Source organism: Semicossyphus pulcher, unplaced genomic scaffold (genome assembly GCF_022749685.1).
Source record: "Semicossyphus pulcher isolate SPU_LCO1_2020_fin unplaced genomic scaffold, fSemPul1.0.p SCAF_6, whole genome shotgun sequence".
NCBI classification, from domain to species: Eukaryota; Metazoa; Chordata; class Actinopteri; order Labriformes; family Labridae; genus Semicossyphus; species Semicossyphus pulcher.
The window spans coordinates 29165209-29193199 of NW_027211737.1; the positions used below are offsets into that span (position 1 = coordinate 29165209).

General features: G+C 43.1%; 1 protein-coding gene across 2 annotated transcripts; it reads left to right on the top strand.

The window, feature by feature from the left end:
- On the top strand, window positions 1-27943 carry atp2a2a (ATPase sarcoplasmic/endoplasmic reticulum Ca2+ transporting 2a). 2 transcript variants are annotated; one of them, XM_069682276.1, is made up of 21 exons: window positions 1-478; window positions 1934-1951; window positions 2043-2125; window positions 4637-4741; window positions 6226-6364; window positions 16047-16127; window positions 16939-17024; window positions 17193-17657; window positions 19109-19197; window positions 19367-19469; window positions 21552-21683; window positions 21784-21903; window positions 21995-22213; window positions 22324-22659; window positions 22803-23023; window positions 23107-23309; window positions 23403-23488; window positions 23573-23706; window positions 23798-23915; window positions 25139-26641; window positions 27218-27943. In XM_069682276.1, exons 1-20 carry the CDS (start codon window positions 361-363, stop codon window positions 25406-25408), a joined length of 3126 nt encoding a protein of 1041 aa, XP_069538377.1. In that variant the 5' UTR covers window positions 1-360; the 3' UTR covers window positions 25409-26641; window positions 27218-27943. The 2 variants fall into 2 exon arrangements, with proteins under 2 accessions (XP_069538377.1, XP_069538378.1); XM_069682277.1 differs by having other exon boundaries at window positions 25139-25259.
- Window positions 27944-27991: the final 48 nt, after the last annotated feature.

Sequence of the window (27991 nt, forward strand, 5' to 3'; positions counted from 1 at the left end):
GCAGGGCACGGCACGGTAGCACCAAAGACTGGACCGGGTGAATGCAGTCTTCAATACAGGACACTGCTGCAGACACTCTTCCACCATTTTCGGAGAGGAGAGGACGCATAGAGTAATTCTCATCCACACAGTGAAGAGGAATTGGACAACAATATTTTTTTCGAGGGAAGAAAATCTTAACAGGGGCCAGGGGAGCACGTTAGACCGCGGGCAGAAGCTGTCGATAGCTATCCGAGTGTGAATGCTCAGCTCTCAGTTGGTAAACTCCTTATTCCGAAAGTATAGACAGTTTAAAGATCCCGAAGGTGCCATACGGCAGTATTTTCTGTAAAGCTGTGTGCGAAAGAGCCTCCGTCCGCCATGGAGAACGCTCACACGAAGAGTGTGGAAGAAGTTTACAGTTATTTCTGCGTCAATGAAAGCACAGGACTTTCCCTGGATGAGGTGAAACGTCAGAAGGAGAAATGGGGCCTAAACGGTACGACAATTTACTCTGTTGACCACAAAAGCCTCTGCTGTGAATGAGAAACGGTTAAGACCGTGTCTTGACATAGTAACGTGTGCAGTGTGAGAACAGTATTCAGGATATGGGGTAAAAGTCAGCAACATCATCGGCCGGCCAGTGTTACCCGGTGATTCGGCTGACGTCATCACAGGTCACCTCGAGGGGTTCCCGTCGCTTACATTTTATTTATCATTACTAAGAGGTCTTTGTTACGTTGTTGAATATAGGTTAGTTGATTGATAACTTACTGTTATTATAATGTTAAAGCTCCTGTGAGGAGTTTTTAGCTGGTTATGAAACAGACTGAAATTAATACAGCTCTGTATGAGCAACAAGATTGATTATATCTTTATAGTTATTTTGAATGCCTATTGCCAATGCCGGGAGCTAGGTGTCAGATGAGGGGATTAACATTAATCAGCCTTTTTACTATATTTTCTATTGCAAAGATTGACCGCAAGTGATCCATTTGACTGTTCAAAGAAAGCAGGATGAGATTTATTGTTAAAAAACACTACTTACACATGTAAAGGACAAGATCGACAAAGAGATAAGAGGTACCACTTTGTCCACAGGGGTCACCAAAATCAACCCAACCCAAAAGTTCCTCTCAGGAGCTCTAATGAACATGGTTCCGGAGTGTAGCATTGTATCATGGTAACACTGTTTACCGTGATAACATTGTTAAACAAAACCTCATGATGCCATTGTGTACAGTAGTTTTAAAGTATGGCGACATTGTGACTGAGTAACCTTGCCGCATGTCTCTCAGAGCAAAGCTGCAACACACCGGCCCATGTGCCAAGGGAACTGGCAGGCATTTGACACTGAACGGTGGCCACAGGATCACTGGAGTAACGTTGTCCTTCAGAGCTAATCTCTTTTGTTCCAGCCTTAAACAGGTGTTTTATATTAATATCACCTGCGAGGTCATGGAGGGTATATCCCTCTCCCCTTTGAACACTTTCACCTTGATTAGAGTCTTCATTTTTTTTCCTATTGTGTAAGAATGACTTTGGGAGTACTTGTATGCTGTAGTTACAGGTGTTCGGGCAAATTAAATTGTGCTATATTATTGTTTTTAAATGGATTCAATAGATCCATTCCCTCACGGACATGTGAGGTTTCAGAACAAAACTCTCCCACTTATGTGTGCTAAGTGAAACTTGGATTATGTGGGTGGTTTTGACATTGTGTTTGAGATTTAGCACTCTCAAAATAGGCTGAAACTCCTCACCGAACATGTACTAACCTCCTCTTGTTCCAGGAGTCAGTTCCACATTAAGAAACACAAACGGGCACGGCTCCATCTGGCACACACTTTTTTAAAAGTATTTATAATGCACTTACCTTCCTTTTCCTTTTCTGTTTTTTTTTGCCTGTTGCCTGGGCGCTCCCGGACTGACTCCCACATCTCCACACACACAGAGTTACCAGCAGAAGAAGGTAATGACTTCCTGTCGCTGATGCTGTTACATTATCATTTTATAACAAGCTTCTGAAAATGTATTATTTGATCAAACTCTCCTCTCTGCAGGGAAGTCTTTGTGGGAACTTGTCCTTGAACAATTTGAAGATTTACTTGTTCGAATTCTTCTGCTGGCTGCGTGTATATCTTTTGTAAGTATATCACTACGTTGTCCTGCACCGTTTGATAAAACGTTGTCTTGTTAAGGGTGACTATTTCTTCAACTTATCTCATTCTTTACTCTTACAATTAAATTGAACGAGGCATTCTGCAGCATCTCCTGTGCGTGAGATGTGTTAGGTTCAAGTCAGCTTACTCTTTAAGCATTCCAGTAAAAACGAGATAATCTTAAGAGGTTCAGGGAATCTCAGGACAAGCCACTACATCCTACAAATGGCTTCTCATTTCCACCTCAGGCTGAAAGAGTGTTTATATACAGTCAAAACTGCAGATGGGATTATAATTAACGCCTACGTGTAGAATGGCAGGGGACGGTTGATGCCGCGCATGGTGTCGAAGTGTAAATGTCTTGAGTTTGTGTAACCCTTCTGAGGTTACGCTCGCATATTAGACGGCTAAACAGCTGAGAAGGCTTGCGACCCATCTGAGGAATGGTGACAACAGCAGTAGCAGCATTGAGTTGCTATCAACACGCGCCAAGTAAGACATTTGAGTTGTCAAGCATAGCTGCTGTGTAAGGACTTACCCTGGTCTCCCTCGGGCTTCTGACTTTGAGTGCTAGATAGATAAATGTTTAATAGTCAACTGCTATTATGTAACGGTATCCTCAGCGTGCCTTTTTCAAAGCTTAATCAAGCAAACATTTACACATCGTATTACTTCTTATTGTTTGGATGTCAAGTGGAATCAAAAGAAAAGTTTTTATGGATACGTTATGGCCATCTGTGCTGGATCAAAGTCTGGACTTTGTCATTGTGCAAACCGTGATTCATTTTAGAAAGTTAACTTTATGCACATTCACTGCATCGATTGCACAGTAGAATAACAGATGGCCGAAGAACATTTTGATAAGGGAGGGCCACTGTTTGTGTGTGTGTGTGTGTGTGTGTGTGTGTGTTAGCTGGTATGTACAGTGTCCAGTCAGGTGATACAGAGGTGTCAGTGGCTGCTGTCTGACAGGGGAACAGAGCACCACTCAAGACCAAATTTGGGCCCTCACCCCTCAGTGGGAGGACTCTCATCGGACAAACGCACGAGCCCGACTGAACATAAGATAAATAACTCCCATCGTTTTTGTGTACAGTTTGGAAGCAAATTAGATTATCTCAAACTGTTCACTGACTGACTGAAGATATTTAGTTTCTCAAAACTGAATATCTAAACTAACTCAGTTCTGTTGGCGTGTTGAAACAAAAGTTATTTATCGTTTATTAGGCCTATTTCATGAGGTTTAGTGTTATAAACGTGTTTATCATTTGGATGTTTGCAGACACTGTATATTAGGGCTGAAACAAATAGTATGGCAACGTCTTAGTCCTCATCAGTCATCAGCTAAAATGTGAATCTTTGCTCACCTTCTCAAATGTGACGATAAGCTGCTTTTGTCTGTTTGTATTGTAGAATGAAAATATTATTTTTGAACTTCTGTCAGATAAAACAAATCATGAACAACTCACCTTGGGCTCTGTGGGAACTGATGGACAGTCTTCAAACTAATTGTTTATTTAAAAAAGTCAGTTACAGCCCCAGCATGTATAAAGATATGTTTTTGCTGTAGAAAAGGCGGAGAGATGTAAATAGCTTGGTCATGTTGTGACTTGTTAAGTGGAGCGCTGTCGAGCCCTGTGCTTCTTTATTGACACGGCTATTAAGAGTTATTCTTGACATTTAAGTTATGCCATTTAAAAGGTCTGCCACAGCTAAGCAGTTCTTCAACCTCCTACTAAGTTTGATTGCTTTAATCATCAGGGGACATTAACTAATTGCTGATGACACACAGGCTAAATTTTTTAAAGAACAACAAACCAAATGAGACTCAAGGTCAGAGTATTTCCTTTCTGGCCATAACAGGTTCTCATATGTATCTTATAATCAAATGCCTATGAAGGACTTGCATTCCTACACAGTTTAAAAGGCCAGTGCAGTGTTGGCAGTTAAAAAAATCAATAACTACAAGTATCCAGAGGACGATAGAAACAATGGTACACTTAAACAGATAAATACATCGCCAGCTGTAGACTCATGTTCAGACCAATAAGGCTCCTTTGTTTCCAGATTTTAACTAAAGCACTGAATGTGTTGAGTTTGGGTGTTCAGCTGCTGTTGGATGTTTTTTTTTTTTCCTCAGCACATGAAGTTTTATATAAGAAATGTGTGGGACGATCCTCAGCTATTTAGCATCTCTGGCTTTGATGTCAAGCTTCTAGCAATTGAAAGACAGCTAAATCCTCACATTATTGCTGCTGCAACAAAAAGCTCTCTTTTAAAGGGATAAGCTCTAAAAGAGAGAAAAGCCTGTCCAGTTGTCAGAGGGTGTTTAGTACTACATCACTTATGGAGAACTTGTTTGTACTATCCAGATTTTCTTGATTTCTTCCCCTCATTCTTGTAACAGTAAGCAGAAACGTGCTTGTTCCATGAAATGTATCTAATAAATAATGCTATGTTCTTCTTCTTCTATCTTCTTCTTGTTCTGTTTTCAGGTCCTGGCCTGGTTTGAGGAGGGAGAAGAAACTATCACAGCCTTTGTGGAGCCTTTTGTAATTTTACTCATTCTTATAGCCAACGCCATCGTCGGTGTTTGGCAGGTGAGAAACTTTCAGACCCTTTTGAAAGTCATCATATTTAAATACCATCCAAGTCTGTTTTTAAAACAGGTGTTCACAGCTTTGTTAATTACACCAGAACAAGTTGACACTAGGGATGCACAATATTGGATTTTTTTGCCGATATCCGATATGCCGATATTTTACAACTCATTTAGCCGATTACCGATACCGATATTTTTTTTCCCGCACACCTAATTGCAGAGATCATCAACTCTCTTCTGTATTGGAATTAGCGTACAGTATAATGGTGATGCTCTTATCACATGTGTTACAACGGTCGGGGTGACGCGTCTTGAGATGGTTAATCAAGTTTGTAGTGTTGAAAGACTTTGCCTTGGCTCCTCCTCGCATCACCGAAGCTGAGCAGTCATTACAAACAGCAGTTTTCTATCTATTTCGGACACTTTGAAAAACTTCCACACCACGGACATTTTGGCTTCTAACTCTGTCATGCTGCAGGTAGACACACGTGACATCATCACGCTGCGCCGCGCAGGTCTTCTTCGCATCGGGGACATTGCGCCGAGGTCGGGCATTTAATCAAGTATGCAGCAGCCCATTAATTTATCGGTTAATTATATCGGCGGATATCGGCGTGTTGGCCCTTGGTCATTTTTAAGCCAATATCGGCCGATACCGATAACGTGCCGATAATATCGTGCATCACTATTTCAGACCCTTTTGAAAGTCATCATATTTAAATACCACCAAGTCTGTTTTTAAAACAGGTATAAATAATTAGAATTGCATTATGCTCTGTGAAATGCGTTTCTGCAGCTTTGTTAATTACACCAGAACAAGTTGACACTAAAGGACATCTTAAATTAATAAGCCAGTATTTTTATTTTTTAATACCTTAGAAACAGATGCAGTTAGTTTGGAATTATAAACTACTGCTTGTTAGTAAATAAGCAGTAGTAGGATGTTGATCATGCATCCAATGCAGTATTATTTCTTGCAGTTTCAACAGGAAGACTTTTGTATTTGGATATTGTAAGATTACGCAGGTGAACAGAGATGTTTTGTTATACTCGGCTTCTATCGCTGTAGATCAACACTGAACTGAAACGTAATTTTGTCTCTTGAGATCTCAAAGAAGGCTTCCTTTAGAAACAGAACAGTCCGTCTGTATGATGCTGTATGACAGGGAGGCTTATCTGTTTATTTAAAAATGATGTGGGCAGTCTCCTCCGAGCAATGAGGATGCCCTCGCTGGTGAAGGGTAAAATTGGGATATTTTCAAGAGGCAGGAAGTGATGTGATTAATCTTCCTTTTTTCATGCATGTAACATCTAAATGTCCCCAAACCAAGACCTGATAAAATAAACATCCAGCTCAGGATGATCAGTGCCGCCTCAGAGGGAAAGCCTCTCACACAGTCGAGTCACAGAACAGACGTGCATTAGTTTATGTGATATAATCAGTTTAAATCTTCGGCTTTGATCTGATTTTCTCCTCATAAGGAACGTAATGCCGAAGATGCGATTGAGGCACTTAAGGAGTACGAGCCCGAGATGGGGAAAGTGTACCGCCAGGACAGGAAGACGGTGCAGAGGATCAAGGCCAGAGACATCGTGCCCGGTGACATCGTGGAGGTTGCTGGTAGGTTGGCCTGCTCGGTCATTGCTTTATTGATATTGGTTGGTATTTTACTGTTATATTGTGTTGCTTGTGTTGCATTTTTTAAGTGTTGTGAAACTTTTAATTATTGGTTTGACTTGTGCACTTCTGAAATGAAACATCTGGATGTTACTTGAACCTTGAAAGGCAGAATATTGGCAGTTCAATGCCACTGCAGCTTCTATCAGCCTTTGTGCCAGCAACAGAGTGCCGCGGTCGGAGGCATTGTGTTTTTGGGTTGTCAGTCTGTATGCACGTCCGTCTTATTCTTGTGAATGCGAGATCTCACAAATAACTGGAAGGAATTTCTTCAAAATTGGCTCGAATGTCTGCTTGAATTAAGATGGAACTGATTAGATTTTTGTAGTCTAATGTCAGAGTTCAGGTCGGAACTTTATCAGACTCAGATTTTTATCTGAGAGAAGGACCAAACCTCTCTTGCTCTACACCGGGCTTACCTGTTTTTTTTCTGCAGTCGCAAGAAGAGCCCGCTGACAGTCACGTGCTCTGCACAGAAAAATGAGAGATAAACATTCTCTGCTTATATTTCCTTCCTATAAATGTTTGTTGTGCGACTTGTCCTGTATAATGTAGCCAGACGTAGGTCCCGATCAGACAGAGCGTGTTTTTCAGGCTGCTTTTTTTTTTTTTTTTTTTTTTTTTTTTGCTGTTGTTAAGGCAACCACAGAATCGTTAACTGTCATTTACCTAACTGTTATTTGACAGAAGGCCCGCCTCTCCATTCATCCGATTGGACAATGAGAAAAAACACCAATGACGTCGGGCGCTTTTCTGCAAGTTTTTTCAGCGCAAAAGCAGCGCGCAAAAAGCAGCTACAAAAAAACCCCAGCTGCTAAAACGCGTTCTGTCTGCCCTCATGCGGTGTTTTTTTTTTTTTAAGGCTAATGTATTCAAATATTGTCGATATAGAAATAATTCCCTCGTCTCCTTTCTCAGCTAAAGTTACAGTCACTCTGTAGAACACACATTGACATGACCTTCAACTTGTCTGGTAGACGGAGGCATGCGACCTCGAGATGGTAATTCTCTGTCCGTCGCTGTGGTTTGGCTCTGCCTCAGGTAAAGCCCACTGTGGACAGATCAATGAGTCCAGGTGTGGTCATGGATCATATTTAGCGCATGCCTGAGTTCGAGCCTCCCCCCATCCCCATGTGGAGCTGTGGAGGTGACTCACCCTGCAAGAGTGATGTATTTTGAGAAACTCTTATTAACCCATTGTCTCAAAGGGTCGGGCACAAATGCTATTAATACCAACTATACTTTGTGCGCGTATGTATTTGCCGACACACATCGAGTTGGAGAACACTGCCATTGCTTCCTCACAGCTTGTCCTAACTCAACCCCCCCTAACCCCCACCCTCGCCCGTGAAGAATGTGAAGTGCTGGAGTGATTCATGCTGCTGACGTCCAGTCAGCATATTTCAGTGGCTAAAATCCTCCGGATGTAAACTTTAATTCAGTGCCGTTTCCCCCGCAGCACACACATATATGTTCAACTCTCAGGGATGAACAGAAGGATGTGTTGAGGAATGCTTCCGTCCTTGAAACGGTAGCGTTATCTTGATACTCTGTTTAACCCCAAGCCGCTGAAGTGATGCATAGTTTTTCTGTGCATGGTGGTAGGTTGTATTTTTAGCCGTCATAGGCCGGTGAGATTATGGAATGCTGTATTTATAGAGGCAGTGACAGTCATGAAGATGACAGGTGTCTGGTCCCACCCGGTGCAAGCCCCTCCCATCCGGCTCTGGGGAACGCTGCTACTGTGGGGGATGTTGGAAAGCGTTGTGCGGGACTCCGGAGTAACCTTGACAAGGACAAATGGAGTAAAAGTGTAGAGGGAATTCTAATGAGGGATTTTTCTGGTGTTATACAGTATAGTGTGTCATTTGGTACATGGAGCTTATCATGACCGTTTGGAAAGCTTAATTATTTGGTTTAAAGAAAGAAGGAACTTGGGAGTCAGTTGCGCTCTCCTCTTGCATATCAGAGTGTGTTATTGAAAACTCCTGATGAAGCTAGCTGGAGGCTTTGCTGTCAGCAGCTTGAGACTTAGTCAAAAATGCAGCCCAGCAGGCAGCAACTGAGGATGTTTTATCCTGCCGTCAGAAGAAGCCCATCAGCTCAATTTACCTCCCGAATTCAAAACATCTTTCACAATAGTTCCTGTCAAGCTCCGTTTTTCATGAATAATATTTTCCCGAAGCTCCAAAGGTGACCCCTGCCATGCAGAGGAGGATTGTGATGACGCAGATGCTGTGCCCCGGCCGGCTGCCGAGCCGAGCTAGAGGACACTGAGACGAGCCCTCTGTGGCTGCCTCAGCCGTGAGAAGAATAGCCTGCAGCCAATCTGTGCTGCTCTCTGTCAGGCTGCTGCTGTGGGTTTGAACGCTGCCTCCTACTCACACCTCATCGCTCATCAGCCTCCCCGCCGCATGCTCGCTGAAATTGTTTTTAATGTCCTGAAAATAACATTCTGTTTAAAGCGTTCCTCCGGCTTTTATTTAATCTGGATTACGTTACGTTTGGTTTAATGTAGCTGCTGAAGAACTGAGGGCTTCTGTCCTGCGTGTGCTGCTCTTATGTGTCTAATGTGCTGTGTAGTCCCGTTTTCTGACTGCTGTTGTAAGGATGATGAAAAACTTTAACTATAATCAATATGGTGGTTGATATAGTATTTTTTTTAGCTGGAATGTAAAAAGAACTGTTCATTGTGCACCGATTCTTCAGTCACATGCAAATGCAATGTCTGCTCTGCTACATATGTGCAGATATTGCTGATGGTATGGCAAACAATGGAGGCAGAGCATGCTATGCTGGCCAAACTACTTGATGACAACATTTCTAAATCCCCCTCGAGCATCGCTTTCTGCATTGTTTCTGTAAAAAGCTTCAAAGAGCAACAGCTCAGACTCTCACGTGATCCAAGGGCTTGGCTGTAAAATCAGTAAAAATGAAATAATAATCTAAATTTCCACTAAATTTAAGAGTGCCAAAAGTCATAACCTGATACAGGATAACTGGATTACCTTGCCTAACTTTACTAACCCCTCAGAGAAATCATGTTAGCTGATAGAGATGTTAGTTGTCCTTTTCGAAACACACCACTAACTGTATGCTGCCAGTTTACAGTTTGGTGTTTAGGACTCGCCTCTTTGGATGTTGGCCTTTTCTCCAACAGTAGCACTCAGTGGGTTTGTTCTCTGCTGCCTGTGAAGTTTTGGAGCCTGGTAGTGACGGGGGCTCGCGGGGCAGTGTAGGAGGGAGGATCTCTCATCTGCTCCTATTGTGCTGGAGAGAGATGACCTTATAGGGAAGCGCTTTGTGGATAACCATCCCACCCCACCGCGCTCAATGCACAGTGACCCTACCCATCAGCGCCCGCATCCCCCACTAAGATTCCAGACACCATGGATAGTATGTGGCATTTAATGTGGTCTGGCAAGCATCCTTTGTCACTAAGGGGCCGTCTTTTGGCAAAGGTTCCTGACTTCTAAGCAAGAGAGAGAAATGGCCTCATTTCCTGACAGGCTTTAGAATCACCTGATAAAGGGGTTTTAATTTAACCAGAACGGTTTAAGGCTCAAATAGTTGAAATAAGTCGGCACAGAGCTGTGTTGATGAGAAAGTTGGATTGAGGTATGCTTGTAAAGATGTGTCTTTAAACATATCAACCACAATGTCTGTTGGTATATCTTGAGCACCTATTGCAGCTGCACTTTTGCATTTTAAAGCTGTATTCTATTACATAGTAAGCTTGTTAACCTGAGCGCAGGAAATGTATGCTATGTTAGATGGTAAAGTGAGAGGTCAGACTTTTACCCCTGAAAGTCTCTAATGAGGGGCTCTGCTGAAGTGTTGACCTTAAAGTCGAGCTGAAACGGCATTTCGAGAGTATCTAGCTTCCGTATCGTGACGTATTTCCGAGTGAAACAGGACGTGCAGGCGGGACATATCATTGGAGGGATTTGATTTGATGGTTGAGAAGTGGGCGTAGACAGACGTTCTCCACAGCGCAGCAGCTAGCTAACTGACCGAGCGTTCTTGGTGCTGTGCGGCTAAATGCTGCAGATTGATTGGTTGAAATTGTTTGGTGCTAACTTACGTAAGCACGTGTGAAATTTAGTTTTACGGGAAGAAAAAATGATCAGATTTTGATATAAGAATACGAAGAAATGGATTTCCTGTATTTTTTTTGGCCTATATTGTCAAATAGATGCACAATATTACCGGGGATGAGATCTAAAAGGATTAAAATGACATTTTTCATTTCACCTCGACTTTAAAACAAAACAAAGTACACTTCAGACATGTTGTTAAACTGTAAAACTTGTACTTCAACTGATAATTGTCTTAACAACATTAACATTTTAATGTCTGATCTGCCTGAGAAGACCAGATGTATATCATATTCAGTCTGCTTATATTTTTTCTATACTACCTCCCTGCTTTAATAATGTTTTTCTCTGGACCCTTGACTTTCTGCTGTGACAAGGACCAGGATATTTGACTGCGATATGATTCACAGAATCAATTATGTAACTGAATTTCTAACCGGGTCTAATAAACCCCCCCGGTTCATTTTGACAGAAGTTTTAGTGCTCCCAGTACTGGGACATGTTTGGTTACTATAGCAACAGAATCGGTCGCATGCTCCGCGTAGGCCTAGCCGGCTGCTTTAAGATTCATTCCCAACAGAAGCAAAGCAGAGACCTCGGAGAAAGTGTGGAGACTGAGTGCTTGCATAACCGAGGTCGCAGTTGAGGATCATCTCCAAAGTCAGCGGACACGTGTTTCCATCTGTGAAGATGTAACTGCAGTAAAGTCGAGTAACTCGTCAGCTATCCTGCCAACGGACTGCCTGCAATACAACGTTACAAACTCTGCTTCTTGTTTTCCTACAAAATAGTTTCTCGTCACTTTGGCCACGTGCTTACAGAGCAAAAAGTGTGAGAGAGTGCTGCACACCAAATTGCACTTGCAAAGCAGTTAAGTAAATGTAAGGTAGCACCCATGTAAATGACACATTTGCAAAAACAAGATTGTCATGCGCTGCATTTCCTTTTAATGACTGTGCTGGTAGCAAGCTTATCCAGCGCACCTGGCTGCATGAAACAATGACAGGTTATTTTTTGACCTATTGGAGACACATTTTTATAACATATGCATTTGGACAAATATAAGCATTATGGTACACACGTACATGTGGTTTGTGAGCAAAGCTGTGTTGGAAAGCTGCAGGATGCTTCAGCTGTCGAGCGCTCTAAAATGACCCACTCAACATGACAGAAGGTCAGCCTTTTGTTCAGCTGCCATCAGCACATGTAGCCTCCTGGCCGGCCCAGAGGAAACCTGGCCTGCCCGAACCAACACGCTGTCCCCTAACACACGGCGGAGGCAGGTGCCAGTCAAAGCTGGCAGCTTCAGTTCAGGTGCTGACCTGTCCTCTGTTGAAAGGTCTGTTTAAAACGGGCACCTCTGGGAGTTATATCAGGTGGCATGAGTCACCAGTTCTGAGCTTTTGTCACCGTATTGTGGATTATAACCTGGTGTTAAGCGTAGAGGTGAAAGTATGGCCATGCCTGAGGAGATGCTTGGACTGCTACCAAGTAGGATGTTGACACAAAGGGACAGATGATATACACACACACTTCATCAGAGCAGGTCTGCAGTGTAACACGGCCTCGGGATAATTCCAGTGTCACACAATGTCACACAGTCTTAACACTCACTGATTTCTTTTTATGAGAACACCAGTAAGCCCCATTGTGAGAAGTCCCTCGCCATGTTTTCTGGCTCAGCACTCTCTAAGAAGGTGTCAGTATTTCCTCAAAAGTAATGCCTTAGCACAGGATGTGTTACACAATCATCTAGGATGTGATTGTTAAGCTTTTTGGCGACATAGAAAAACATGTCATGTTTTGTTCCTGTAGCGCAGTTATGGGTAATCCTTTCATCCTCTTCCAAGGAGCGGAACAATTCTTGTAGAAAAGTTAAAAATGTAGCTTTGAAATGTCTTCCACTGTTCAATTAGAATATTGTTCCATCAACAGGGTTCCCACGCGTCCTGGAAAACCTGGAAAATCTGGAAATTTAGAGACTAGTTTTCCAGTCCTGGAAACACCTGGAAATTGTTTAAAATGACCAAATATCCTGAAAATAATTTCATGTTGTCCTGGAAAATTTAAATTTAATTTAGCCCCACGCTCAGCACAAGTTTGCCGCCTCAACCCCGGTCGGGGCTCCCAGAGCTGTCACATTCAAAATCGAGTCCTGCGAGCGACGTAAGATCGCCGCCTTTAGACGCTTTCTAACCGACTGAAAGACGATAGAAAAGTACGACACTTAAATTTTATCACCTTTTTTTTTTTCAATACATTGCTATGTCCTTTCAGGTGTAACTTGGATAGATGAAGGCGTAATGAACGACTTCGCTCCATCATTGTGCCTCCGTGCGTTTTACACAGAAGACAGAACATGACAGGTGTAATAATCCCACCTTGAACTGGCAGTGTAAAAGGGACTTGAGACACTTCATCGTGAACCCTGCATCATCAAAAAAAGGAGGAATAAAACGGGGGTTAAATGTGTCAGTACTATGACTACCGGTAAATTATATATTTGAGAGCAAGTGCTGTCCCGTATTGTCAGGAAAAACTCCTGGAAAATAATTTCGTAAAAAAAAAGAGTGGGAACCCTGATCAAGGAAGTGAACTGCAGTCTTAGTGTGAAAGCTGCAAATATGGCAATCCTCCATCTCTGAGCGGGAGTGTGTTATCCTCTGAAAAAGGACGTTTACATTCAGGTTCTACCAGCAATTAAATCTACGTAGAATGATTTAGAAATGCACCTGAGGCAGGAGAAACACTCTATATCATATCATTAATCCATCATAATTAATATTTATAAGAAGAACGTATGTCACGTTAGCAGGGGACCTACACTTCTCCCTGTATTTGGACGATAGCAGGTGCTAATTTTATTCCTTGTGTCCAATGCACCCATTGTTTTAAGGTTACAATGTTTCAAAGATCCACTGAGCTCGATATTAGTCCTTCTCAGAAGAGCTATTACGGTCCGCCTGATTGGCCGACGCCTGCTTGTACTTCAGGGTTTCTGGCACTGCTGTTAGGACATCTTATACGCTGACGACCATCCAGCTCTTCACGGGGTCATGCCTCAAAACGAGACGCCATGTTTGTATGTCAAGTTGGAATTGTGTCAAAATGTAGACGTTCTTTTCATTCATTCGTTTTATGATGACTTGTATTACATGTGTCTTTGTATCCTTTCTGTGCTGTGGCAGCTATGAGGAAACAGCTGCCGGTATAAGGCCACATATAAACCTGATCGCTTCATTGGGGAATATATTCAAATGCTTTTCCCATCTTTGGCTGCATGCATCGTTGGTCCCATTGCTATTCTCCCCTCCCTTCACTCAAGGTCGTGGGGTGGGCGGCGGGGATCACGTTACTTGTCTTCCTCAAATGGGAACTTGGACTTGAATACATTTGATCAAACCTTTTTGTTTGTTTACAGTTTTTTATTTAAGCTCTGTCGCTGTGTTTTTGATATTTGGCAAGCCGTGTGCATTTCTGTATTCTCACCACATCGTGTTCTAGGTTGGAGTCTTTTGTAATCATCTGACACAATTTGCATATTTAACTAAGTAGGCCTATATGAAGGTAACACCCACAGAACTGTGCCATAGCCTGAACCATTTCCCCAGTTTCCATTGCCTTTATGTACCATTAGGAAGCTGAATTGGGTCACTGCAATTCCGATGTACCCAAATTGGCCTTTTCCTTTGAGACGGGCCTTTTATGGCTCACAGGTCCTTCATTTCCTCCTCTTTCTTTGGCTCTCCTTCTCTTTCCCTGCAGTGATGGCAGCTCTGCTCTGTTGCTGTGTGGCACAGCAACCTCCCTGTAATGAGCTGTGTTTCGTCAGTTTAGTTTACACTAACGCTGAGTTACTGCCTGCAGAAAATAGACAACATCTCATCTGTTAAATCTTCATTTAGCCTGTACGCACATGCAGCGGGAGTGCGTGGCTGGAGTCGGTGGAAATCAGGCCTCCATTGATAGCAGAGTGCTGTTCATGTGGTCGAAAAGCTTTGACAGTTTTATTTTTTATTCTGCACCAGATCAGTTGCTTGAACTTCTAGTGTCAGTTATTTTATTTAACTTTTGTTTTGTTTTATTTTTTATTTCTTTTCAAGACCAGTTCGGTATTTTTAAACCTGGGGCCCAATTGCAATGGCTGCAACATAATTCCCTTTGGCCCGATCAACGTACATCCACTAGAAGTGTTTGTTTTTGCCGCTGACAGGCTCAGAGTGTTACCCCAGGTGTCCAACAACATTATGGAAATGATCCCTACAAAGATCGTCCTTTTTTAAAAGAGTAAGATCCTTTTTTGTGTAGCCAGAAACAGAAGTCTCGCTCAAGGAGAAGTCTCGCTCTGAAATCCCGCGGAGAGGATTCGTTTACGTGGAGGACTGCCAGCAAGAATATATTTCAAAAGCCACGGCTGAATATTTACCTGATTTCGACAATGAAGATGAGGCATTTGATTTCAGTGGCCGTCCCTATTTATTTGAGCCAGAGTATACGGTCGAAGAGGTCATAGAAATTGAAGAGAGAACGAGGAGAGAGAGAGAACAAATACACTTACCTACGCTTTCGTACACCAACAGTCTCTACCAAGAGACTTGTCTCGAGTGAGACTTGTTTCTAGTTACACAGAAAGGATCTTACTCCTTTAAAAAAAGGACGATCTTTGTAGGGATCATTTCCATAATGTTGTCGGACACCTGGAGTAACACTCTGAGCCTGTCAGCGGCAAAATCAAGCACGTCTAGTGGACGTACGTTGATCGGGGAAACAATTGTCCCAGGGGATTATGTTGCAGCCATTGCGGCTGTATCGCGGCTATGGTGGAGGACATCTACTGGACTGATGCCAAAAGTTTTTGTTCCTATGAGTCATTTTGAAACCCAAATTTGTAAAAAAAAAAATTGCTTGAAATCATAAATTGTGTCTGATATGTTTTTTCTGCAAAATACGTTAAATTACCTTGTAAAAATCCTCCTCATTAAAAATTCCCAAATCTGCATAGGCCCCGCCCACTATGCACATTTCCAACCGTACCCACCGTTGCGAAAACAAAAAACGTCTCTGCCATCGTTTAGTGGCAACTTATTGAAACTTAGCTAGCTTGAAATGTAGTAATTAGTAGCAGTAACGTTAGCGTCAGTAGTCAGTAGTGAGTTTGCAAAAATTACGATGGTTGTAGCTGGCTCGCGCATCGTCAGAGTGGTTGCCATAGGTTGCACATAATGATATGCGTAGCGGGATTGGCTCCTTAGGTTTGTGACGTCTCAAACCTGCCAATCTGAAAACATGTTGTTCAGCCTGTCCTTGGTACACTGCAGTTTAAAAGCAGACGAGCATCGAGATGACTGCTCATGTTGTCCCTGATTTGTCGTGTAGCACGTGAAAAACACCACACAGAGATGTTTACAAGGTTAGAAACTTGATGTTCCGTGGAGGGGCTCTTTAATATATTTTCCTTTGTTCATTCATGCTCCTTGATGTATTCTTGTTTGTGTATTTTCTCTAATTGTGTGTTTCTTTGCTTTCAGTTGGAGATAAGGTCCCTGCAGACATCCGTATCTGTTCAATCAAATCAACAACTCTGAGGGTAGACCAGTCCATTCTGACCGGTAAGGCATGTTGTTAATATCATCCAAACCTGATAACTGTTATTATATGATTTTACTACAAACTTCACCTGCACACCAGCTAATATACACTATTGTATTTTAACATTATTTTATTGTCATGTTACATAGGGTGTGCTGACCTTTAGGTTCAGCTTTAAGACTTCCCCTTTAATATTTTCCCATTACATTTAGTAGAAGAGATAGCTGCCGTGCAAGTCTTTAGCTGAGCTTTAAATCTACCTTGCGTTATATTTGTTGCTGAAATATGAAGATACCGAAAGCTGAAACATCACCACTTCGATCTTTAACTACTTTATGAGTGACTATAATACGGCACTCCCTTCCTAAATTGAAAAATGGCTTACAGAACAATAATAACTGCCACACACTGACTTCAGTATGCTCATGGTTACAGTCGGGTTTCATTTGAAAGTTATGTTTCGGATAAACTTAAGCTTACAATGACCTTCAGACTCTCCACTGATGCTCTGTTTTACTTCAAAACAAGAATTTTCCCAGATAACCTTATCCAGGATTAATGGGTCAGTCCTCCACCTGCGTTTGAAGAACGAGAACAGCTGGATGACACGGGAAGCAATCATTTGAGCCGGCTGCACAATGAGCTGAGAGATCTATCATGACACAATTTCAAATTAGCAAGTTTGCCTCTGAGATGAAACGCTCATGAGCATGTGACAGATCGGCGCTGTAGATCTCTCTGTAGGTGTAATTGGTTGTGCTTTGTTCCAGTATCATCCTGCAGAGACAAATTTGAAATGATGTAACCTGCCTCCCTGTGATGTCTTTGTAGGTGAATCTGTCTCCGTGATCAAACACACCGACCCTGTTCCCGACCCCCGAGCTGTCAATCAAGACAAGAAGAACATGCTCTTCTCTGTAAGCTCAGCTGTGCACATTATCACACATCCTGTTGACGTCCTCCTGCTTTGAGTTTGTTTAGTTTCTGTTAACTTCCTGGAAAAACTTGCTCCCCTTGTTATTTCAGAATGTGTGAGATGTTATCAGGTGCACTTGAGCCAACATGTGTATCGTTTGTTATTTCAGGGCACTAACATTGCTGCTGGGAAGGCTGTGGGTGTGGCCGTGTCCACCGGTGTTAATACGGAGATCGGTAAGATCCGGGACGAGATGGCAGCCACTGAGCAGGAGAAGACGCCCCTGCAACAGAAGCTGGATGAGTTCGGTGAGCAGCTGTCCAAAGTGATCTCCCTCATCTGCATCGCCGTGTGGATCATCAACATCGGGCACTTCAATGACCCCGTCCACGGAGGCTCCTGGATCCGCGGGGCCGTGTACTACTTTAAGATTGCCGTGGCGCTGGCCGTGGCAGCCATCCCCGAGGGACTTCCTGCCGTCATCACTACCTGCCTCGCTCTGGGCACTCGCCGCATGGCTAAGAAAAACGCCATCGTCCGAAGCCTGCCATCGGTGGAGACCCTTGGTTGCACCTCTGTCATCTGCTCTGACAAGACAGGGACCCTGACCACCAACCAGATGTCTGTGTGCAGAGTGAGTCACACGCACACACACACACACAAGCACTTTGTCATTGTGCATTGTTGAGCACTTTGGTCCTTTGTGCTTCGTCATCTTTGTTGTCTTTCGCCTGTCTGGAGTTGGAATAAGTTGAAGGCAGTTAAGTAAACTGTGACTCTCTCTCCGTCGCTTTAAATACGTCTGTCAGCTAAAATGCTAATACTGCCTGTGCAAACAGAGAGAGAGGAGTGTTCCTTGTGATCAGGTATTCAGGTTATTTTAAAAAGAAGGCAACATGCTGCCGCTCCTCTCATCTACATTGAGCTGTTGGATGACTTGCAGTGCTGCTGTTGCATAACTGACCTTGCGTCACCAAGCTGCAAAGCAGACAGCCTCTAGTTCCTCTCTCTCTCTCTCTCTCTCTCTCTCTTTCTCTCTTTCTTTTTCTCTGAGATGCGCCCAAGCACTGCTCGGCCCCACATGAAGAAGACATTGCAGCATTAACCGAAGTCTAATCCTCTTTTGTTGCCCTTCTAAGTGCTCACTCAGAACTTTGGCACAGTCTGTATTAGACTTGTGGCACACATTTACAGTTGTTTAGACGTCTGTATTGTTTGGACCACATGTTGTACTTGCAATCATTAAATAGCCTTGAGATTCTGCAAATTGTAAATCACTACACACCACTGGAAGACAGCACAGAGAGACGTGTTATAAAAAGGACATGGAGACAAAAGCCTTTAAAGAGCTCTGCTAAATTAATTTATACTCATATCGTGTACTAAGAAGTTACTTGAACTTTCATATATCGATCCTAAATCAATCAATCAATCTTATTTAATCTTATTTGACAGGACAGCTGAAGAGAGACAGGAAATGTGGGCAGTAGAGAGAGAGAGGGATGACATGCGCCAAATGATTGGCAGACCGGAAGTCGAACCTGCGATCGGTTTGTCGAGGACTGTGGCCTCTGTATATGTAGGGAAACCAGCGGCCCAATCTCACCTCAATCTTATTTTAACACATCAAAAGTTGCTCCTCAAAATGTTTTGATGGAATCCCCGTTCTCTCTACTCATTAGGGTGCTATAATCCAGTGTGTGTGTGTGTGTGTGAGAGAGAGAGATAGAGAGATAAAGGATGAAAGCTTCCTGCCGGAGCAGACCTGGCACTGCGGCTTCTTCCTCTCGGGCGCAGCGTCTCTCTCTTAACTCTGGCTTGCTGGCAGTCTCCTCTGTTTACTTATTGAGAGAAACTAAACACCATTTTCTCACATTAGTCAGCGGGCCACCCGTCTTGGCCCTCACAGAGACACACTCGGTAACACTGCAGGCTAATCTGCTTTCCAAAAAGGAGCCTCGAGTCTTCTGTGTTTCTGCTGCCACCTGCTGTGTCAGAAAGGAAACTGACAGTTGGTTAAAACTAAAAAATGTGTCTGCTTTGAAAACTCATATTTGTTTTTGTCCCACCTCTTTCGTTCTCCAGATGTTTGTCGTCAACAAAGCTGAAGGTGATGGCTGCTCGCTGTCGGAGTTCACCATCACAGGGTCTACCTACGCACCTGAGGGAGAAGTGTGAGTACTCTACTGATGACACCCTCACTGGCATACCTACTGTAAAAGGGAGAGCATGTCATTGATTGACTGTATACGCAGGTGAAATGTAGGTTAAGGGTGTGTGGTTAAATATAGGTATTTAAACTAAACACACAAAGGTTAATATAAACACTGTACTTGTCCTCAGATTCCAGGATAGTAAACCAGTGAAAAGCTCCCAGTTTGACGCCCTGGTTGAACTGGCTACCATCTGTGCCTTGTGCAACGACTCCTCTTTGGACTTCAACGAGGTCTGAACTCTGCCTGCATCTTCTTTAACGTCAAATGTGTCGACTGTATATTGATTTTGTTTTGTGGGATTTTTATTGCATATATTATACTGTAAAACAAATCCACTGTGCTCCAGTACGCAGTGGATCTGTAATAGGAAAACTCTGATCTGTGTCTTGACATGTTATCAAGATATACCCGCACGTTAATGCACGGCGTAAATGTGCTGCGGCATTCAGTCCATTTTAAATCTCGTATTAAAATGGGATCTGTATCCAAAATAACAAACCACCCACTCTAGCCTCGGGGTTATAACTGTATTTTTTAATGCTTTCTCATTATCCTGATTGAGATTTGACCTCTGCACTCCGAAGAAAAACATGCAGTCAGAGGACAGAGCGGTGTGATGGTGAGGGGGATGCAGATGCCAACATCTCAGTGAGGATAATGAGAACACAGTAAAAATACAGGCATATATGCAAAGTATTTTCCCCCATGCAAAGTGCGTTGTTCTCAGTAAAACACAGTAAGATGATCTGGTTCACTGTCTGTATATAGAATATGTTTAATATTGTTTTGATGCCTTAGTGAAATGTCAACAACTAGATCTGGTTCACCGCAGCTCACAGACTACAGTTTGTAATTTAGGCGTCATTGTTTTAGCTGTTTTTATTTTCATTACAATCTTTTTTTTTTTTTTTTAATTCTCTTTTTATTTAGAAAGGCACATTTCCATCACATACATTAATTACAGCCTTAGTTTGTCAAGGACGTAGGAGAGGATGGATGTAGAAAGTTTGGGTGATATTGTTCATACTGCCCTTCTGGAGTTTTCTTACACGGGCCTAAATTATTCCAGGTGGGAACAATAACAAAAAGGAACAGAACCGGGGAGCGCACACGTACATACAATCAGTACATCACATAAAATAAAGAGGGTAGGTTCATCCAAAGCACCAGTATAGTCAAATGAAATCAGATGTGATTGGTTTTACTAGGGATGCACGATATTGGATTTTTTGCCGATATCCGATATGCTGATATTTTACAACTCATTTAGCCGATTACTGATACCGATATTTTTTTCCCGCACACCTAATTGCAGAGATCATCAACTCTCTTCTGTGTTGGAATTAGCGTACAGTATAATGGTGATACTCTTATCACATTTGTTACAACGGTCGGGGTGACGGGTCTTGAGATGGTTAATCAAGTTTGTAGCGTTGAAAGACTTTGCCTTGGCTCCTCCTCGCATCACCGAAGCTGAGCAGTCATTGCAAACAGCAGTTTTTCTATCTATTTCGTACACGTTAAAAAAACTTCCACACCACGGACATTTTGGCTTCTACCTCTCTCATGCTGCAGGTAGACACACGTGACATCATCACGCTGCGCCGCGCAGGTCTTCTTCATGCCGGGGACATTGCGTTGAGGTCGGGCATTTAATCAAGTATGCAGCAGCCCATTATTTTATCGGTCAATTATATCGGCGGATATCGGCGTGTTGGCCGATATCCGATAGTTCATTTTTAAGCCAATATCGGCCGATACCGATAACGTGCCGATAATATCGTGCATCCCTAGTTATACATACTCAGTCCATTTGGTCCAGATCTTATAAAATTTTTCTTTCTCAACTTTGAGGGAAAAAGAAATCTTCTCCATAACATAAATCTCACAGACAATTTCATTCCATTCATCAATGGTGGGAGGTTCCACTTTTAACCATTTCCTCGTGACACATTTCTTACTCGCTGCCAACAGTACAGTCAGCAGTTTTGTCTTTTATGGTTTCATTACAATCTTACAGTTTCATTTCGCATCATTACTGAAATACTGATACACACTATCGAACAGTGAAAGAAATATTGCAGGATTAATGCAGGTTTTGGAGGTTTTTCGCAGAAGTTGCTGCAGCTCAAATTATTTACGTCCTGAGCTAAAAGGTGAACACCCGGCGTTTTTACACAGATGAAGAGCCATCACATCCCCCCAAACTGTCCCTACTGGAACACCAGGGATCGAGATGTTGATTCTAGATCTGTCCCCAAAGGTTTTTTGGTGATATAAAAATATTAACAAGAATGTTGTTGGTGTTTCAGGTGAAGGGTGTGTATGAGAAGGTTGGCGAGGCCACAGAAACTGCGCTGACCTGTCTGGTGGAAAAGATGAACGTTTTCGACACTGAAGTCCAAAGCCTGTCCAAGATTGACAGAGCCAACGCCTGCAACTCGGTGAGTGACACGAGCTCCCTCACCTGCACGTGCTGCAGTTTTTCAACTGCTTCCACTCAGCAGGTTTTTTCTCACCCTTTCTGTCCTATTTTCCGATCAGGTGATCAAGCAGCTGATGAAAAAGGAGTTTACCCTGGAGTTCTCCAGAGACAGGAAATCCATGTCTGTCTACTGCACCCCAAACAAGTCTCGTTCTTCCATGGGCAAGATGTTCGTAAAGGTATATGAGAGGAACATGTACTGAGGACTTGTTGATCCCTACAACCTTCTGCCATGTCTAAAATGATTTATTCCTCTGCTCTACCACACAGGGGGCCCCGGAGGGAGTTATTGAGAGGTGCACTCATGTCAGAGTGGGCAACAATAAAGTTCCTCTCAGCAAAGGTATTAAGGAGAAGATCATGTCTGTGATCCGTGAGTACGGCACAGGTCGTGACACCCTGAGATGCCTGGCTCTGGCCACACGAGACAGCCCACCCAAGATGGAGGACATGATACTGGCCGACACCGCCAAATTTGCTGAGTATGAGGTGAGTTTTCATTTAATTTCTGGTACAATTGCTTGAATGTTTTGTTGCATTTGACGCTTGTATTCTTTTCAGTACCTAACATTCAAGTCCCCGTCTCTCTCTGTGTCCAGTCTGACCTGACCTTCGTCGGCTGTGTCGGCATGCTCGACCCTCCCAGACAGGAGGTGGCTGCTTCCATCCTGCTGTGCCGCCAGGCCGGCATCCGCGTCATCATGATCACCGGGGACAACAAAGGCACAGCTGTGGCTATCTGCCGCCGCATTGGCATCCTGACCGAGGAAGACGACGTGGAGCACATGGCCTTTACCGGACGGGAGTTTGATGAACTCTCGCCCTACACTCAACGCGAGGCTGTGACTCACGCTCGATGCTTTGCCCGTGTTGAGCCCTCCCACAAGTCCAAGATCGTCGAGTTCCTGCAGGGATTTGACGAGATCACAGCTATGGTATGGAGTCTGAAAGCTAATTCTTACACATTGCATCAGAAATATTCAGTGATTGTTTATTTATTGTGGTTGTTGCTGCTGCTCCTTTCTTTTATTTTAGAAACCTCAACACCAAGTCAAATGTCTTCTTCCTTTCTCCACAGACAGGTGATGGAGTGAACGATGCCCCTGCCCTAAAGAAGGCAGAGATCGGCATCGCCATGGGCTCTGGCACTGCCGTGGCCAAGTCAGCCTCTGAGATGGTCCTCGCTGATGACAACTTTTCCTCCATCGTGGCCGCTGTTGAAGAAGGCAGAGCTATTTACAACAACATGAAGCAGTTTATCAGATACCTTATCTCCTCTAACGTGGGGGAGGTGGTCTGGTGAGTCTCAGAAGCAAAGAAATGTAGAATTGTAATCATTTTCTTCAGCTTTAGTTGCTAACTCTGGTTGATTCTCCTGTTAGCATCTTCCTCACTGCGGCGCTGGGCTTCCCAGAGGCTCTGATTCCCGTTCAGCTTCTCTGGGTCAACCTGGTGACTGACGGCCTCCCTGCCACCGCCCTGGGCTTCAACCCTCCGGATCTGGACATCATGGAGAAACCTCCTCGTAACGCTAAGGAGCCCCTCATCTCCGGCTGGCTCTTCTTCAGATACCTGGCCATTGGATGTTGGTCTATTATCATTCATTATATCTAAAGAATTTTAATCTGCCTAAGTGCTGTTTGATTAATTACTGATATGTGTGTGATGGTGTTATTAGGCTATGTGGGTGCAGCCACAGTGGGAGCTGCTGCCTGGTGGTTCACCGTCTCTGAAGATGGGCCTCAGATCACTCTGTACCAGCTGGTAAGTCCACCCGTCTGAATGCTCCTTCTCCAGCTCCCCTTAGGTCCTTGCCTCCTCCTCACTCCTCTGCCTTCCTCTCCTCAGAGCCACTTCCTCCAGTGTGCCCCAGACAACCCCGAGTTTGACGGCCTGGACTGCCACGTGTTCGAGTCGCCCTACCCGATGACAATGGCCCTCTCTGTGCTCGTCACCATTGAGATGTGCAATGCTCTCAACAGGTAATTAAGAGCCTCTCACAAACGTCTCACCTAAGGAATATTTGCACTCAGAAAATGAAGGGCAAACTGTATACGTTTCTCTTTCCTCCAGTCTGTCAGAGAACCAGTCCCTGCTGCGGATGCCTCCCTGGGAGAACATTTGGCTCCTGGGGGCCATCTGCCTCTCCATGTCCCTCCACTTCCTCATCCTCTATGTGGAGCCTCTACCTGTGAGTTTTTGCAAAACCTGTTTATTCAATAATCACTTCGTGGCACTCATTTAAAGGGAGGTGAGCTGGCTGCTTGGTGGTGCAGATAACAACTAAAGGACACAGGTTGAATTTAAAGAGCTCTTCACTCCCCCTTGTGGTTGTATGGCTTCATTACACACGTGTAATGGAACCTGATGGGCTTCCTTTTGCCAGTGTTTACAAGTCATTTGCTGTGTTCGAAATGCCATACTACACTAGCAGTATTTAGTATGCAGTATACAAAGAAAAGCAAAATGTGCAGTTTGCCAAAAATGCCCGGATGTTGTACTGATTTAGAAAAAATCTCCAGTATGCATCTGACCAGTCTACCTCGCCTACTGTATCCCACAATGCAAAGCGCTGGAACGTCACAGCTGAAATGACGGACAGCAGCAGCATTCCAGCAGAAGGGGGCGCTTTAGCTAAAGAAGCTGCGGTTATTGTTTACTTCCGCCTGACGTAGCATACTGCAAAATGAATTTGAAAAGCTCCTCCATACTACATACTACCACTGAACGCAGTATGCAGTATATAGTACGTAGTATATAGTATGTAGTATGTAGTATGTAGTACATAGAACACAGCCCCAGTGTGTAGGATGTAGTGGCATGCAGCGGTGAGGTTGCAGATTTCAACCAACATACAACTCCTCTACCCTAACACCCCTATACCAGGCATGTAGAAGAGCCTGCACATCTGGGGAACATGTGAAACGCTTTTTGATTTTCAGGTGATTATACCAATAAAAACATATTCTTAAATATGATAGTGGTATATTGCGTTTATGGCAATACTTTCCCATAAAACTAGCTTAGCTTTGTGTGAAGACTTGAAACAGAGGTCTTTGTGTTTGTCTTTGCAATACGCTGTGGCTTCCTTGAGTCTTGTTGCAAGGCAACCACTTTAAACTCCAGGAAGTCAATGATTTAGCAAAAAAAGACATTGCCCCACAATTTTGCACTTAGGTATAAGAGGTCAGTTAAGGAGCTTTAGAGGTGCTAATATAACCACCAGAGCCCAGTACCACTGGCCTATAAGCTCCTTCTTATCATTGGTAATGTAAGGTAGAATATGACATTAGAATGGGTATCTCCCACAGGAGCATTGCCCATGCTGATGGCATGAACACTCCTATGTAATCATGTAAAATTCTGCTGGTAAAAAGAAGCTGTCATGTTGAATGTTGTGATGGTGTTCCCCAGGTCATCTTCCAGATCACCCCTCTGGATACGACCCAGTGGATGATGGTGCTGAAGATCTCCCTGCCCGTCATCCTGCTGGACGAGTTGCTTAAGTTTATGGCCCGGAACTACTTGGACTTCGGTAAACAGCTGGAGAAGCCGACCAGAAAAGGCTGCTCTCTGTCTGCATGTGCCGAGGGCATCTCCTGGCCCTTCGTGGCCATCTCCCTGCCCCTGGTGCTGTGGATCTACAGCACCGACACTAACGTGTCCGCCATGCTGTGGCCCTGACTGACTCCAGTACACTACCCTCCCTGTGCACCAGTGTGAAGTGGACATTAACACACACATCTAACACAGTTACATTAACTCGGTTACAACAACTCACAGTCAACACTTGCACCTGCTCTGACAGTCTGTCAGATCTTTTCTATTTAGAACATTTTCACAGATTTATTTTTTGTTGGTGGGGGCGGGGGGAGGGTTTAGTCATATTCTAATGACTTCGACTGACATTATGTCCACGTGTTTTATTTAACCATCACGCTTTCTTCTTTCGGCCCCCTGTTTTAAACAGTCAGAGATGCCCACCATGTCTTAGCTGTGTGCCGAGCTGTACAGAGAATTTAAACTATTTTATAATAATTAATATTTTGTAATTTTTGGAAAGGCTGTGGGCACAACACTGCTGGGTATGAAGGGGATATAACTCTAAGGACAGTGTAGTAAAATACTAATTTAGGGGCAAAGACGTACATTTGCCCTGGCATGAATCTCTATAGTTACTTTTGAGCTCCATGCATATTCATTCATGATTTTCTGCAGTAGGCAGAGCACAGCTACCTCAATGCTGTTTTGTGACCATTACATACACATTTGTCTGAATGACCATTTCATAAATTATCATTTAAATTGTTGAGGTAAGCACCAATTTCTTTTGCAGTAGAGACGAAACCCTCGCACACGTTTTTATATATTTGTCTTTTCTGTGTCATCGGAGGGACGAGAGGACAACGATGTGTCACCAGTTTGATTCAGAGCAATTTTTGATAAAGCCTGTTGCTAAGTTGGTTTACTTGAAAAAAAACAAACACATTTGTTTTGATTTTATTTTTTAAGTTTGCTTTTTTTTGAGACCCAGTCTCGACTTTCAGTCTTAATTTTTTTTTTAATCTTGATTACAGTAATCTTTCTTATATATGTATAATGTGCACATACTGTACTTGAATATGTAAAAAGGCACCAAGAAGCTGTTAGTCTTATCAACTGAGCACAACATGGACGACTGGTCATTGGAAGAGTCTGTATATCTGTACATAGCACTCAAAGTAGAATCTCTGTATAGGTTTTTTTTATGTTGTTGCTGTCAAAATGCTCCATACACTTACAATAGTTTACTTGATTGTGGTCGTAGCCTTTCTGCATGCCTGCTCCAATAATCCCAGGCCAGTGAGTGCTTTGAGTTGATTAGATTTAAAACTAACTGTTGTTTCTTCCAATGCCTTCCACCTGTTTACCTGCAGAGTGAGTACACTTTGACCTGCATGCCAGCTAGTGCTCGCCCATGTTTTTCGCGGTTTGCTTTGCCGTCCGTCATGTCTCGTATGAGGATGAACGACCGCTCTGCATATTTTTTGATATGACTAGCAGTTTTTTTTTATAATATACTTTGAATGGTACAAGAGTAAGAGGGGGGGAAATAAAGGTGTTGGAGAGTTTGTTTGCCTTCAATGTCACCAAGTGCCAGGTACCACAGAGTACAAATAGGAGCCTTTTGCATTTAAAACTGGCACCATGTCACTAGTGCCGGTTATTTTTGACTGTAGCCTGGCAGCATGTTTTGGCAACTGGCATAGACACTGACATTTAAGTGCCCTCGCACCCTTACAGGACATTTGTTTTATTATTTGTCTTTTTTAATTGCATATGTCTTTTGGCCTAATCCTCTGCTTGCCGATAGCATGGCCTTAATATATTTGCTCCTTTCATGACAGGAAGTACTGATGGATTTAAGTTATTTGCTGCTCAGATGCTCTTACTTTGGCCTGTGATTCTTGCATCTACTGATTTGATTTTTTCCTCTCTTCCTTTTCTTTACAGCAAAGGCCAAGTAAGCCCACCTCTACTCTAAATTCCTGTCAGAAACTTTTGGGGTTTTTTGTGTTGTGCATGTGTGTTTTGGGCAGCACATCTTACAAAAGCTGCATGTCAGTTAAGTAATATAGGGACAGAGGCTCATAAGTTTATTCATTCTTTTTATAGACTAGCCATAAATAAATGTCCGATGAAAACTAGCCAATCCCACCTCATCAGTCCTTCCATCCTCCTGCATGAAGAGCCTTAGATTACAATACAATTACATCTTTTTAGACAAAGATCTTAGTACCGTGTACAGTAACTTGTACTATATTTCATGGTGCATGTCTGCTGAATCAGCCATCTGTTTAACCAGACTTGTGTAATAGACAATGTATAGTATTGGTAAATAGAATAGACATTCGTCAGATAGTACAAATGTTAAATAAGCTCAAAAACAGTTCATCTTTCCTAAGGAAAAACTTTTATGGGATATTTAAAAACCAAACAACTTTTATTTTATTCTGTTTCTTTGCACTGAGATGTGCAACATGTTTGGAGCAGATTTTGTCATACCTGGGGAGGCAGACTTGCGGCTGTGCAGCGATGCACAGGTTAACCATGAGAGCAGTGGGCTGTCCTTCCACTGGCATTTTTTGCCAAACTGCTGTACTGTATTTTCAGAGATGATTGTACAATGTATCACATGAACTTGGGTTTCAGGTAAATAAAACATATGTGAAGAGTTTACTCACTCGCTTCATCACGTTTCATTTAAACAATACTTAGTAAAATTAA

Coding starts and splice junctions, on each gene's coding strand:
- atp2a2a (XM_069682276.1), top strand. CDS start 361: ATGGAGAACGCTCACACGAAGAGTGTGGAAGAAGTTTACAGTTATTTC. Junction 2,126..4,636: donor TGGCTGCGTGTATATCTTTT/GTAAGTATATCA, acceptor TTCTGTTTTCAG/GTCCTGGCCTGGTTTGAGGA. Junction 4,742..6,225: donor CCATCGTCGGTGTTTGGCAG/GTGAGAAACTTT, acceptor TCTCCTCATAAG/GAACGTAATGCCGAAGATGC.